This window comes from Haliotis asinina, chromosome 6 (assembly GCF_037392515.1).
Source record: "Haliotis asinina isolate JCU_RB_2024 chromosome 6, JCU_Hal_asi_v2, whole genome shotgun sequence".
Classification (NCBI taxonomy): domain Eukaryota; kingdom Metazoa; phylum Mollusca; class Gastropoda; order Lepetellida; family Haliotidae; genus Haliotis; species Haliotis asinina.
In genome coordinates, this window is record NC_090285.1 from 45,827,805 (window position 1) to 45,843,479 (window position 15,675).

At 40.1% G+C, this 15,675-nt stretch overlaps 1 protein-coding gene across 1 annotated transcript in view; it reads left to right on the top strand.

Moving 5' to 3' along the window:
- The first annotated feature begins 8,706 nt into the window (after positions 1-8,706).
- The window catches only part of LOC137288087 (glycine N-acyltransferase-like), a 45,809-nt gene continuing 38,840 nt past the window's right edge, over positions 8,707-15,675 (top strand). Inside the window, exon 1 of the mRNA XM_067820463.1 lies at positions 8,707-9,110. Coding sequence (XP_067676564.1) covers positions 9,023-9,110 — 88 coding nt within the window. The 5' untranslated portion in view covers positions 8,707-9,022. The remainder of the gene's footprint in view (positions 9,111-15,675) is intronic.

Sequence of the window (15,675 nt, forward strand, 5' to 3'; positions counted from 1 at the left end):
GTCCATGTCTTCAAGAGACCCGTATTTATTAAACAGTTGAATTTTGTTCTGTGATCCTTTAGGAGCTCTGCCACTTTGTTGTTTTGAAGCATCAGGCTTTGGCTTCGGTTTACTTTTCACAGTTTGTTGACTATCAGCTATCGATTGAGACTTTGAGTGTGACTGAGATGATGATTTGTGATCAGAAGAAGACTTTGAGGTACTAGGAAGTGATTCCTCAGTCTGAGATGATATGGCAGGGTACAAATGCTGTGGAGAATCACAACTGACCCAAGTCAAGGTAGTTTGGCAGCCTGTGGATGATTTTGTTATTTTAGGGGTAGACTCCAATGAAGTTTTTGCTACTGTAGCATAACTTTCTGGAAGATCAGACCTCTTTACCATTTTTTTTGCATCAGAAAAGGAGATATTTTGAGTAAACTTTATTCTGTTTATCTCCAATTGCTCTTTCCAAACAGGACACTGTTTTGAAAATGAGGAGTGGTCGCCTGAGCAGTTGGTGCATTTTTTTACGTTACTGTCACAATCTTCTGTTGTGTGTGTCTTTTCACTGCAGTGAGCACACACAACAGACAATGTGCAAGTATTGACACCGTGGCCGAACTTTTGGCATTTGAAACACCGAAGGGGATTCGGAATGTACTTTTCCACACTGATATTACAGTATCCAGCTTTAAGTGATGTTGGAGCACTAGGTGATGAGAAAGAAAACAGATAGGTATTAGTTTGAATAGTTGTGTTGTTTTTACGGGCTGTGAAACGTTTGACATATAATACACCCTGATCTTTCATTTCGGAAGCGATATCAAGTTCAGACATGTCTGCCAGTAAGCGATCTCGATCACGTACGATTCCCTTGCTCGTGTTCAGTGTTTTGTGGGCCGTGACAGTAACCGGAGTGCCAACGAAAGTGTCAGTGTTCAAAAGGTTCGTTGACTGTTGCCTTTTGGCGCACTCGATCAACAGTGCACCAGAACGTAATTTTCTAATGTTCTTTACATCACCGGCAATGCCTTGAATACCTTTAGACACCGCAAAAGGGTTTAACTTTAAAGGTGCATTATCTTTGGTCTCAATGACAATAAAACGTGGCCAGTAGTCAATGTGTTTAGACGTTCTGAGGTCATCAACAGGGTCATTTTCAAGAGGACGTTTACTCTTTTTAGTGGGGGTTTCGTAAGCCATGGTGAGTTATTTAGGTTTCACCATCCGAGTTCCCCACCCACCACGGAGTATCACAAGGACAATGCTAAAGCAAGCGGGCCTCCAGCCTGCAGCACCAAGGATACCCGGATGATATATTCCAGCAGAAGAATTATGAATAATTGATCCACCAGATTGGCCCATGAGCCATCGCCTTCTGGGCATACGACTCTAGGCAAAGTTTTGAACGTCAGAATTCAAATCAAACACGTTTATAAAAATAAAACCAAGACCAAAATTACATCAATTTCAAATTATACTTGTGCAATGATAAATATACATAGATTCCATGCACAGGGCTTGGCATGACCAGCCGATTGGTCGAACCGGGCCCATTCGACCACCCGTCTAGGCGAAGTCAGGGCCAAAGTGGTGTATTGAGCAACAGGAACACGGTTGCAAGCTCCTATTGCCCTCAACCACCAGGATCCCTTCCTCCGCCGACACGGGCCGCAACCCACGGCAAACGGGTTGGTGGACCAAATATCCCCCGGGTCCACTACGGGGGTGTCGGCGAGCTCTTAGCGTTACCCAGCACCCACCACGAGGAGGTGGCTCGCCACGGGTGCCGTTGCCCGTAGAGTTGGATGCATAACTTCCAAACAGTTGAGCTATATTGTTGCTTGATAGTTTGCTCTCGGTATGTGCGTTGATGGGCAATCACAGCAGGGTGGAAATTGTCCTGATTCAACTGCCCCCTTACTTCAAATAAGTGGTAGCGTAATTAACTGCCATCCCTTATTAAAGATCCTGAATGCAAGTCATCTGGTGTGAGAAGGTGCTATCTTGCATCTGAACATAGACGCTTAAGTCTTAGCCAGCTGAGAAGACTAACAGAGATCACCACGACTTTAGTCACCAGAATCACCATCTGATTTACTTTTGTCTAGGTACTATTTATATTTGTATGGTCAGCGGCATTAGGTGCTCTTGGTCCATATTACGTTTAATATAGCATAGTTTTCTCCCGAAGAACTATAGTTAAAGCACCCAGATGCTTATATACCTGCAAGGTTCATTTGTCTGCCCAACTGGAATGTCTGTTGAAACTGCAGTGTATGACTCAGAAAAGTATGTGTCCAATTCACAGCGGCCAGGTGCGAGAGCCATTCGCGTTGTGTGATTATTGTGTGATACGATATAAGCTACTATTAACTGTCGGGCTTTGCTAGATAAACAAAACAGGCAAAGGTGTTGTTGATATTGACATGACAGGTATGTATAAGAGCCATCGATTTACCACACCTGTATATCCTATCTGGTGGGCGGTGATACTACATGATTCCACAGCAACATGAAAAGGTTGGGTCATTCGTTACGGGGAGGTCTCAAAGTGAACCTTGTTGTTGCAGTACTTGCTGGCACTGAACGACAGTGTCCGGTGTAGAGGGGTTGGTAACGAAGACTTGTCACAGCAATGTCTGCATGATCACTGTCCAAATGTAAATTAATAGCTGTATCAACGTGCTCACAAATGAACATCTATAACTGCCTCAAGACTAACATTGCAATTTTCTCAGTTTTTTTATGTAATGGCTGTTGTTCTGACCAACCAGCAACTGCCCCGTCTTATGACGACTCTACAAAACATTCGGGTGGCGTATCAGGTGAGAAAGTTTTAGTCTACTTAGCCTTTTTTGTTTGTTTGTTTGATAATTGTACTTTTACTTTCTGAAAATATTGCACAATGGTCTACGATATGAAGGACTGTTTTTATATTGTCAGTGATGACCAGAATTCCTTTCATACGCATGTGTGTGTTTAAATGTAAACATTAAAGTACCTTGTTATGGGTCAACTGGCCTAAACTGAATATTTGAACTGAACTGAATTGAGTATTGCCAATGTATATCCTTTCAATAGATACAAGGTGAAATATTGTCAAAACTCCATTCTGTCATAACTGATTACGACTTCATCGTGGATCGCTGGCCAGATTACAGAGCACTGGTTGTGCGTGCTGATCCTGCAACTGCAAAGGTGACAGAAATTATTAATGTTCCCAGCAAAGCAAGATCTTTTAGCTTGAACACAGATGTGTGTTTATATACTGTCATAAACATGTATGCACTGCCCATTAAAGTTACAGTTTATTGTTTCATTTGAAAACTATACTTTAGACAAGTTGAATGACAAATTTACAGTTTCTACAGTCAACATATCGTATATCACGAAAGCTGAAAGCTAAGATATTATTCATCAAATTCAACATTCTCCGGATTACCTAAACCACGGCAGTCGTGACAACTTGAAGGCTTCATGCAGACCTGTGTTTCAGCACCCTGTCTTCCTAGGCAACCGGACACATGTTTATACCACAGACAAAGACGCCCTGGAAGTGATGCTTCAACAGCCTGGCGTCGCACAGTGGTCAGACAAAAGCACTTTTTCATGTGAGCGCATTCTTTTGCCTGTTTCTTGTTTGTTAGACAAAGCAATATTCCAACAACTATATGACGTCGGGCTGTAAGTAATCGCGTCTGGACCAGACAATCCAATGATGAGCAGCATTAGCATCGATCTAAGCAATTGTGATACGGTGATAAGTGTTAATCAGCGATCCTAGCAGTGCATGTGATCGCTTAATGAATGTGTGACTGTTGGGTGGTACCTGTAGGGTAGAGCATAAGCAGCTACAGGTGATAAATGAACGTTTACTCTTTTTGTTCACTGTGTGATTGTTGGCGAGTCCCTACCTGTAGAGCAGAACGTGAGCGCATACAGGTGATAAATGAATTGTAAATCTGTATGTGCATTGTGTGATTGTTGGCGAGCCCCTACCTGTAGGGTAGAACGTGAGCGCATACAGGTGATAAATGAATTGTAACTCTTTATGTGCATTGTGTGATTGTTGGCGAGCCCCTACCTGTAGGGTAGAACGTGAGCGCATACAGGTGATAAATGAATTGTAACTCTTTATGTGCATTGTGTGATTGTTGGTGGGACCTGCTGGGTAGAACTTCAGTGGCTACAGGTGAGTGAGTGATTTTAGTTTTACGCCACACTCAGCAATATTCCAGCTATAATATAAATAATCGAGTCTGGAGCAGACAATCCAGTGATCAACAGCATAAGCATTAATCTGCACACTTGGAAACCGATGACATGTGTCAGCTTAGCCAGTGAGTCTGACCACCCGATCCCGTTAGCCGCCTCTTACGACAAGCATAGTCGTCTTCTAAGCCAAACATGGGTTGCTGAGTGGCTACAAGGTGATAAACAAACGTTTACACTTTGGGTTGCTGAGTGGCTACAAGGTGATAAACAAACGTTTACCCTTTATGTACCTGAAGGATATAACATGATTAACATCATGCCATCGCTGATTTGCAGTTATCCTTTCAGATAAATGTTTGCGCATTGATGCTTTATGTTTACAGGAAGAGGCGTGAACAATTTTAGATTTTATTGACGTTTACGTACATAATGTTCACAGATACATCTATGTTTTAGGCTTTGGCGCTGATGCTTTGTCAACAGTTGTCGATGTGATATGTCAGAGTAACATGACATATGTGGAGTCGTATATTGTCATGAGAGTTACAAAGGACACGCTAAAACTAAAGTAAGATATGATCCTCTTTTGGTGACTTTGGATAAATAGAGGAAATTATGAATTTAGTATTGTTAACATTCTCTCATATGCCAGAGGAGTCTTTCATAATTCTCATCTTTATATTTCGGATATGTATGTTTTGCGCTTATGCCTTCGTACTCCACTTGGACACACGAACATATGACATGACTGTTTTGGATCTTCTGTAACTCAAGGGAAGGGAAAGGGAATTTCGCTGAGCAGGAAAAGAAGTAAGCAATCTCGTTTAACAAAAATCAAAACAATAAATAGATTTCACTAATCTGTCCTTTCTTGTACAAACTGTCCATGGAATTCAGTTTCAAATAGTTGAATAGTGAATAATTCAAAAATATCATTGATAATCAGCGTTTGTTTAAACAATGTGATCGTCCCCAAACACTCCTGTTTCCCCGACTCCCAAAAGCAAATGGCAGCCCATTTTTTAAATCATTCGTTTTGCATGTGCCACAGTGGGTTGTGCTACAAAATATGAAGCCTTCCTTCATGTTGCAGAAACATTCCAACGGCATATACGATGACAAGCCTTGTTCCAGAAGACGCACATCACGTCAACCGCAGGTGGCCACACAAGGACGGCGAACACTCGGAGACTTACATTAGAGACCTCATCAGCAAACAACCATCCCGTTGCTTGTACAACGACAAAGGTTCCTTGATAGGGTACGCCCTGAGATACCAGAACGGGACTCTTGGCTTTCTGCATGTCCTGGAAGAACACCGAGGGAAGGGGTACGCCAAGGTGATCATGTCTCACCTTGCCAGTTTATGCCTACAGCGTATGGAAGAGGTTTATGCCGAGGTCCACCAAAGCAATATAGCGTCTATCTGTGTGCATGAGGGCATTGGGTTCCAGTCCCTCTCACACCTCGGGCCATTGTGGTGGATAGAGAGTCGAGGATCTGAATGCTGAGAATACAATAGTATTTAATGCAGGTTCCGTTCCATTCCCTGTAGTTGTAAGACATGTTGATAATTCCAAGGCAAAACTCCTTCAGCCGGTGACAAAACAGTTGTACCTACAGTACTTACCTACTTGCGTGCACGCAAGCGCACCTGTTCCACTAAACTGGCATCAATTCACTACAACGTGGCTTCTCAATGAAGTCTAGATTTGGCAGTGGGGAAGGACATGGTGACATTTTTCACAGTTATTCATAAACCTGTGCTTTGGACACATTTGAGATCTGGTTTAATCAGCTGTTTCTTGTGATTGTGGTGATTTGGTACGTTTTAAGGAAGCACTGAAAATGATTCCCGTTATATGACGGGCGTTTACCACCTTGGTTATACCCACAAGCACATGCATCGTGCTGACTGCTGACATATTTAATTATCCGATTCATATCCACAGTCATAGGTTCCTGGTTTGCCAAGGGATGCAACTGTGTGCTATCGTGCAGTAAATATTTGACATGTAAAAAAGATACACGTATATATGCGCATATTTGGGAATAAACTCACTAAAATCACATTTTACTAATTTACTTATATTGACTTATATTCGAGACTCGAAACCACACTCTCAGAGTCAGGCCCCAAATTGCTAGCACACAGCCGTCTAAACCATTCATCCACCGCTGCTTAAACAAGATGCAAGTCGCATTTTGTGTAGCCCTCTGATAAATCTAACTTGGAACGGTTCGAACGATCAAAAGCATTGCCTATTCATATATGACATAGGCAACGATTTTATGCATCTTTTTAACGCCGCTCTTCATAGGAAAAACGTTTACATGTCGATCTGCGTACATCTTAAGTCACTCAACAATAATACACCTATGTGGCTATGGTCTTTAAATAATCGAGTCTGGCCAGACCGGATCTTCAGTCGTCTACATCATGGCACGTAAGGGACATTTTGAATATATTTGGAACGTTTCAAACAGTTATCTTCAAGGACTACCTTGGAAGTATGTGGTGAATCCATAGAGCCTCTACTGAGAGAATATATTTCGTGCAACCCATTAATGAACAGTATCTCTTCAAATAAACTGTCTGGTTTACCTATGTATTAGGAACGCCTCAAGTGCGACGAGAACACAATTTTTACAACCTTGTTAAGTCAACTAACAAGAGTATGATGCTGACAAGATAAGGAAACACAATTACCAGAATCTATTTTTTGGAAATCAAGAAAACTGCGTCATCGCCCATGTGTACCTCAGCTTCTACGTTGCCACAATCGACACAGTTGCCGTTAGCCCCTGCTGTGCTGTCAGTCTGTGTGGGGCACGAGCGAGTACACTGCCCGGGTTGTCCATTGATGCTTGTAGCGATTAAAACTGATACGAACAGAACTGGGATAACTACCATGAAGAATTATACTTGTTGTTTCTAATTCACCTATGCATTTAATCGTGAAACAGTTAATAAGAGCAAAACCAGCTGCAAAACCCGTGTCCTTTACTTTAACTACTTATTGCTAAAAATACATATGGCAACTCTCCCTGGTCGATGTCCGCCATCATAATAGCTATATGTTGCAGCACAAAAAAGAAGACACGTGAAACTGAAACGAAGTAGGATTAATTTTCATGTGCTTTACTGTAACTACTATATCTTGGCAATAGGTGAGATCGGGCTCCAGCTTTCCATAAGGAAACGACCAATAAATGTACCTCTTTGTTGTTGCTGGATTTCATTCATTCATTCTTTTATTCATAATGATTGTTTGATTCATTCATTCATTCGTTCATTCTCAGAAATGGTTGCGCCGTTGAAACTTGAACTTGAAATATGACTGTCTTGCAATATCTAATGATAAATATTTTGTAATATGAAGAATTATTTCTTTTGACAAGAAATGTGCATGTATACATAAAGAAACATAAAATGCATGATATAAATTGCACTGTATATTGCACTGGAAAATATAGAGGTTAATGTGCACACTCATGACATTGTGAAAAGGGTTGATGATCTGTAAATCATGGTAAGGTATTTTCAGCAACACACCATCACAACAATACCATGCCGATGTTGTTATAGTTGAAAAGTCCATTTTAAGTACTCTCCCTTTAAAGTTCACTTTCCCTTAATCAGATATATAGTGGCTTCCTTTTTACAATAATTGTATCCTCCGAGTAATGCTGTGTTAATATTATTGCCATTATCATATTAGAGTTGCCAGTAATGACCATTATTGCTTTCTGTCTGATTATTGTGCAAATGATGAAATAAAATTGAGATACCTAAATGTTCGTAGTATTTGTAACAGACACCAGACATGCCATACCGAAGCATAAGTCACACTAACCTATTCAGTCAATGACCTACTTTTCATCCTATCCGAATTTTCTCGAGTGAAAGTGACTATAGATACCACAAACAACTCTGATTAAACTGAATTCCAATTTCATGTTTCATTAGAAAATGGTATTTACAAATTAATTATAATTTTGAACTTTGATACCACCGTCTTTATAATGCTTTGTGTTGAGTTTCCGGCAGCATACATTAACTATGGAATCACAGACTGCCCCTGTTTGATGTGGTCGTAAAATGATTCACAATATATCTGGCTCACTGGTTACACCTGTTATGTGTTGTTTTTTTTGTGGTTATTCGGCGTATTTCTGTAAAGCAGAATGAGGCTGATGCAATGTTAGTTCCGTAACAGACCGCCAAACCTTTCTAGCGGCAGAGCCTCGTTTTGAGACTTTCACGATTTCCAGGTTTCCGTTTGTCATTTTTCTCTGTACGACGGAGCATGCTGTATGACGTCTTTGCCAGGATTAGAAGGAGCGTAGTGTTGCAATGTACAAGTGCTTAGATTTATCAAATCATACTGATTAATATTTATGCATCCTGTTATATGGCATAGTCTAACAAATCTGGACTGGTTACGGGACTAAGCTGAGCAAAAGACGGAACACAGGAAACAGGAAACGAGACTGTTCTGTAATCAATGTTTGGACAGGAAACGAGACTGTTCTGTAATCAATGTTTGGACAGGAAACGAGACTGTTCTGTAATCAATGTTTGGACAGGAAACGAGACTGTTCTGTATTCAATGTTTGGACAGGAAACGAGACTGTCCTGTAATCAATGTTTGGACATGAAGGTATACATACCTCAGAATAAAAAAAAGGCTTGAGATTTTGTGCCTAATCTCAGAAGTCTAAAGTTATGACACCTCGAGTGTCAGACTTGGTAGTAAGAGTGCTATGTTCCATCGACGATTGACTTCCATCATTATGTGTGTCACTAGCTTCAGTGTGGATGGGTATACAAGCCGTACGTCATAGCAGACAACCTGTTGTTGAGCTTCAGGCCAGTTCAGGACGCAGTGTGTCAATCACCTCCACTTGTGAGTTAATCTGTTCTCTAGTTTCCGAATTTGCTTTGTAAATATGTAAAGTTTACTTAATCTTGTGAATGCAAATGCGAACTATGCATATAAAATAGCTATCGTCACAAACCCGTCTCGTACCTGACACCCGCGTATTCGGTAGTGCTTTGAGTAGCTCTTGTGTGTATTGTATGTTTGTGTTGGAACTTGAGTCACTAAATGTCCCTGCAGGATTTACGTCGAAAGTCTGTTGAAACTACAATGAAGAGCTCAGAAATGATGACAGTAAAATGAGAAAACTACGCCAGCTGACGATGGTGCCGCTTTTTTGATTGGTTAATAATATCCTGTCTGATGACGTCACTCTGAAAATAGATGCACGTCTGTTTCTAACGGCTGTACAATATCTTGGAAACCCCCACGTAGCTATTAATAGGACTACATTCTTTCAATGAGAAGTAGGTCACATAATGACTTGGAAGAGTCAACATGTTATGTGATTCCATATGGAGAGTCGAGAAAGTACTTCTAGTGTTAGCTTATAAATATGGGTTTTGTATCATTATACCTCATTTAACACGTAATCATGCCAGCTGAAGGATGGGAGGACTGTTTGTCCAGTATTTACTTTAATCCAAAACATTCAGCCTCCTTTTCAGGCCCATCAAAATGAGAAGGAAGGAAAATTTGATATAGGTCTACATCGCATAAAGAAGTGGTTAGCTCATCAAGATGCTTATTTTCTACAACGTCCATTGAGATACAAGTTCAAACGCAACAGAGTGGTATCTACAGGTTTGGATTCACGTTGGGACATGGACTTGGCTGATGTATCTAACATAGCCTCAGACAATGGTTGAGTCAAATATTTGCCAATAGCCATGAATGTATTTACCTGGTTTCTGTAGGTGGAACCCCTTAAAAGGGTGCAGTCATTAAAGCACTATGGAAAATATTTTCCAGAGCTAGTCTATCAAATATCATAAGGTCTGATAAAGGTCGAGAATTTGATAACAAGAAAGTGAGATTCTTCCTAGCCAGCGAGGGAATTACCTACTATGTCACACAGAATAATACCAAGTCATCTTATGCAGAGAGAGTCATAAGGACTCTAAAGACTACGATGTACAGATATTTTACTTACGAGCAAACACACCGCTATCTCCATATTTTACAAGAGCTTGTAAGGGACTACAACTATAGACCCCCACAGATCACTGAATAAAAGAGCACCTGCTGATATCAACCAAAACAATGAACCTATTGTTTGGAAAGAACAGTACATTGACCCCCTCATCAAACAAGTCAAACCTAAATCAGAGAAGATGAATGAAAGCAGACGTAAAACCTTCAAGTTTAAAATAGGAGATCAGGTGCGACTGTCACATCTAAGGCATGCCTTTCAACGTGACTATCAGGAGAAATGGACAGAGGAAGTATTCATTATTAGCCGACGATACTACAGAGATGGAATACCAGTCTATAAAGTCAAGGATATGGCTGAGGATCCGAGTACCTTTTATGCGAATGAACTTCAGAAAGTCTACAAAACTGCAGACACCAAATGGCGTGTAGAGGAAGTCTTAAAGAAGAGAAAGAGAGTTGGTAGAAAAGAGGTGTATGTTAAATGGATGGGATATCCAAAGAAATTCAAGAGCTGGATCCCAGAGCAGGACCTCCAGAGTGTATAAATACGGATAGATGTGACGCACTTCTCACTGGATGCAGAACCACCTTGGAGGTAACATGTCCAGATTGTTAGAGACGGTTTTCAAGGAAGGGCGTCATAGGAGACATTAATGAGTATGAAATTCCATCACCACCGCTGCCGCAGCAGCAGCAAAGGCAACAGCAGACACAATTGCCACCCCCACCGCATTTAACATTGCCGCCGCATAAGTGAGTGAGTTAATATTTAACGTCACATCGGCAATATCTCAGCCATATCGTGACAAGAACATTTAATACTAAAATGAAATATATGTCTATTATAAAACCTGTCAGCGAAGGACAGTAAAACAACTAGGATATCACAGAGTAGAATATAAAACTAGTAACTATACCTAAAACAATTTATCTATACAGGACAATAAAATGTAAAAATGGGCTATAGATTGCTAACAACTGAAGGTAGATCACCATACTAGGGACCATGGGGACTTACAGTACTTTTGCTACCTGCATGGACCCTAGCTGGATTTACATCATTCCCTCAGCCGTCAGCAATTTGTGAAATCTAGCCATACAATAAAAAGACGCATATTCTACGACTAAAAACCTGGAAATTTAGAATTGACTTTGACTGTTTGAGGACTTACGTACCCTCTCAGGAGGACAATAATTTTACAATACTTCAACCCCCTTTGAGGGTACAGCCACTAACAATTCTAGTTACAAATCTAAACAACCAATAATTAAAATACATCTATTTACAGAACACGTTTTTCAAAATTCTACCAACAAATCAATTTCTTTTAAAACACCAACGATTAAATGAGAATTAATGTTAGTAAAAAGATCCTTTACAGTTTTGACATTAAAATATTTATCCCTTGTGATGGAGAATTCGACACAGTCAAGCAGAATATGCTTGACCGTGACTCTCTCATCACAAGGGATACAAAACGGAGGATCCTCACCTTTCAATAGGTATGCATGAGTATATCGTGTGTGGCCAATACGACATCGTCTTAAAACAGCCTCTTCAAATCTGGACTGACAACCCAAGTAGGTGTAACCAATATACGGTTTTATTTCATGTAATTTATTGATACCTACTTGGGTGTCCCACTTCTTCTGCATCAGATCACGGATGTAAGTTCTAATGCTAGCTTTGTAATCAGTGTAAGGAATAAGAAGTGGTGTCATAGATTTGTTGAGTGCTGCCTTGGCAGCAAGATCAGCCATTGCGTTACCGGAAATACCTACGTGGCTGGGTAACCAACAGAATACGATGTCGTATTGGCCAGTAGCAAGATTATTATACAATTCAAGAATTTCTATTAAAAGTGGATGTTTACAAGAAATATTTTTAATCGCCTGAAGGCAAGAAAGAGAGTCTGAATAGATTATATATTGTTTACGTTTAGGGTGTCTCTGAATATACCTAAGAGCTGTCAATATGTCGTTTGCTTCTGCAGTAAAAATAGAACTGTTATCTGGAATTCTAGAAGATATTGTTCTGGATCCAATGACAGTGGCACAAGCCACTGCGCCACCGTCCTTGGATCCATCAGTAAATAAGGGTTTGTAATTGCTATATTTATGTTTTAATTGATGATATTCTTGTTTATATTGTAAGTCATTTGTTTCTGATTTTTTACATGATGTTAATGTTAGGTCAACTTGTGGCCTAACCAATTGCCAAGGAGGAGAAGAAAGAAGACGGGAAGGAGCTATGGTTTCCAGCTCAATGCCGGCCGAAGAAAGAAAGGGTTTAATTCTGTGTCCGAGAGGTGGAACAAGAGAACACTTTTTGTTATATAAATCCTCGTAGAGAGGATTGAAAACACAGTTATATGCCGGGTTAGATTTGTTAGAGTATAGTTTTGTAGCATATTGTAAAGATAATTTTATACGTCGCTGAGTGAGAGATGGCTCATCTGCCTCGACATAGAGACTGTCAATGGGAGAAGTTCTAAAAGATCCAAGACATAATCTTAGACCTTGATGATGGATAGAATCTAACATTTTGAGGCTGCTATAACAGGCTCCACCATATACAATGGAACCATAGTCAAGTTTGGAGCGAATGAGTGATCTGTATAAGTGAAGTAGGGTGGTTTGATCGCCTTCCCATTTTGAATTGGAAACAACTTTTAACAAGTCGAGTGCCTTCAAACATTTAACTTTAAGGGATTTAATATGTGGCAAGAACGTCAAGTGGGAGTCAAATATAAGACCCAGAAACTTGGCCTCCTTAACAACTTTAATAGGTGTGCCGTTTAGATACAGTTCAGGGTCCTTATGTGGTTTGTATTTACGGCAGAAATGTATACAGTTAGTTTTAGGCTTAGAAAATTTAAAGCCGTTTTCCAAACACCACTTATTTATCTTGTTCAGACACAACTGCATTTGCCGTTCAATAGCATGCATGTTTGTACCTCGACATGAAATGTTAAAATCATCCACAAAAAGTGATCCATTAATTGAATCGTTTAAAACCTTTAATAAACTGTTTATCTTGATGCTAAAATGTGTAACAGACAAAATACTGCCTTGTGGTACACCCTGATCCTGACTGTACTGATCAGACAGGGTAGAACCCACACGAACTTGAAACTGTCTATCATTTAAAAAGTTGGCTATAAATTGAGGCAATCGGCCTCGCAATCCGAAGTCATGTAAATCTTTTAAAATCCCATGTTTCCAAGTGGTGTCATATGCTTTTTCGAGATAAAAAAAATCGACACTGCATGCTGTTTATTAATTATGGCATTCTTAACAAAAGATTCTAAACGCACTAAATGATCGACTGTACTTCTGTTTTTGCGGAAACGACACTGAATATCTGTTATTAGGTTATTTGTTTCCAAGTACCAGACAAGTCGAGTATTTATCATGCGTTCCATGGTCTTGCAAACACAGCTAGTAAGTGAAATTGGCCTATAATTGGAAGGATCCGTATGATCACGTCCAGGTTTAGGAAGGGGAAAACGATAGCATCACGCCACGACGAAGGAAATTGTCCAGATGTCCAAATATTATCACAAATATGTAACAGCGTCTCTAAGCATGTATCTGGCAAGTGCTTCAGGAGTTGATAATGTATGTTATCAGCTCCTGAAGCAGTATCATGAGCCTGATCAAGAGCAGTATGAAGCTCATGTAACGAAAAAGTTTCATTATAGTCTTCCCCATTATCTGAATTAAAGTTAATAGTTTTCTTTTCTTGCTGTTTTTGATATGTTTGGAACTTACGTTCATAATTTGACGAGGAAGAATGTTTTGCCAAAGTTTCACCAAGTTTATTAGCAATATCGGTTTCATTAGTTAATAACTGGTTTCCATCTTTAAGGTGGTGAATACTAGATTTGGAGCCCTTACCTTTGATTTTTTGGATCATATTCCAGACTTTAGATATTGGTGTACGTGAATTAATGTTTGATACATATCGTTGCCAAGATTGGCGTTTGCTTTGTTTAAAAGTACGCCCTGCTTTCGCATTTACAATCTTAAATTTATTCAAATTATGCACCATGGGGTGTCGACGGAAATAGTGTTCTGCCTTTTTCCGTTCCTTTCTAGCTTGTTTACATTGATCATTGAACCATGGTTTGCGAATATGTGGAGTGAGGGAGTGAGTGAGTTTAGTTTTACGCCGCACTCAGCAATATTACAGCTATATGGCGGCGGTCTGTAAATAATCGAGTATGTGGAACTGCAGAGGACTTTGGTATACACTCATGAGCAATAACATTCATTTCATCACAAAAACGTTGAATAGCTTCAGGAACATTATTAAAAAGTTCAGGTTTAAGCTGTCAACACACAGAGTTTCATATAAACGCCATTTAGCCTTTTTGAAGTTCCATCTTGATGATGGAGGAACATCAGATGGATTCACAGGTTTTAGTAATGTTGGGAAATGGTCACTCCCACAGAGGTCATCATGAACTGACCATTCAAATTCATTTAGAAGGCTTGAATCACAAACTGATAAATCAAGGGCTGAATATGTTCCTGTGCCAGGATGTAGATATGTGTTCGACCCATCATTGAAAATACATAAATCATTTTCGGAACAGAACTCCTCTAGTATTTTACCTTTAGCATTTGTAGTTGTACCACCCCAGAGTGGGTTGTGGCCATTTACGTCTCCCATAATAACACAGGGTTTCGGGAGTTATACAAATTTTGAAGTTCGGTCTTCTGAAGTGTTGAAGACGGTGAGATATATAAAGAGCATAGTGTGAGTGCAACGTGTAAAGTAAGTCTCACGGCAACAGCCTGGAGACCAGTATTAAGAATAATAGTGCTCTGAATAATATTCTGGTTTATAAGGATAGAAGCTCCTCCAGTGGCCCTCTCGCCCGGGGGTGAAAAAGAATGGTAAGCATTGAAATGGCATAGGTCAAAAGTATCCGTCTGCTTTAAATATGTCTCCTGCAGACAGACTGCTGATGGAATAAAGTCCTGGATCAATAGCTGTAAATCATTGGAATTATTTTTTAGCCCTCTGCAGTTCCACTGTATGATATTATAAGAAGAAACTATCTTTTGGGGGGATTTATTGGGGATCTACCCCGCACTTTTTTGGAGGGTGACAGGCTATGTGCCCTGGGATAGAAGTTCCATGGCCTCAAGCGATCCGTATTTATTAAATAATTTTACAGGATTTTCTGAACCCTTCTGGGGTCTGCCACTCTTTTTTGAAGATTCTGTTCTTGAGTCGGTTTTACTTTGAACAATATTCTTCGAGCTTGTTTTTGATCGTGATTTGTGAGTTGGCTGAGACAAAGATTGTTCTCCAGATACAGATGAAGTCTGACTACAGGACTGTGACCCGGCTTTAGATACCACCTGAGTGTTGACAGAAGATGTCAAGGTTTGAGTAGACTGTTCGGGTGCAACGAACTGAGCA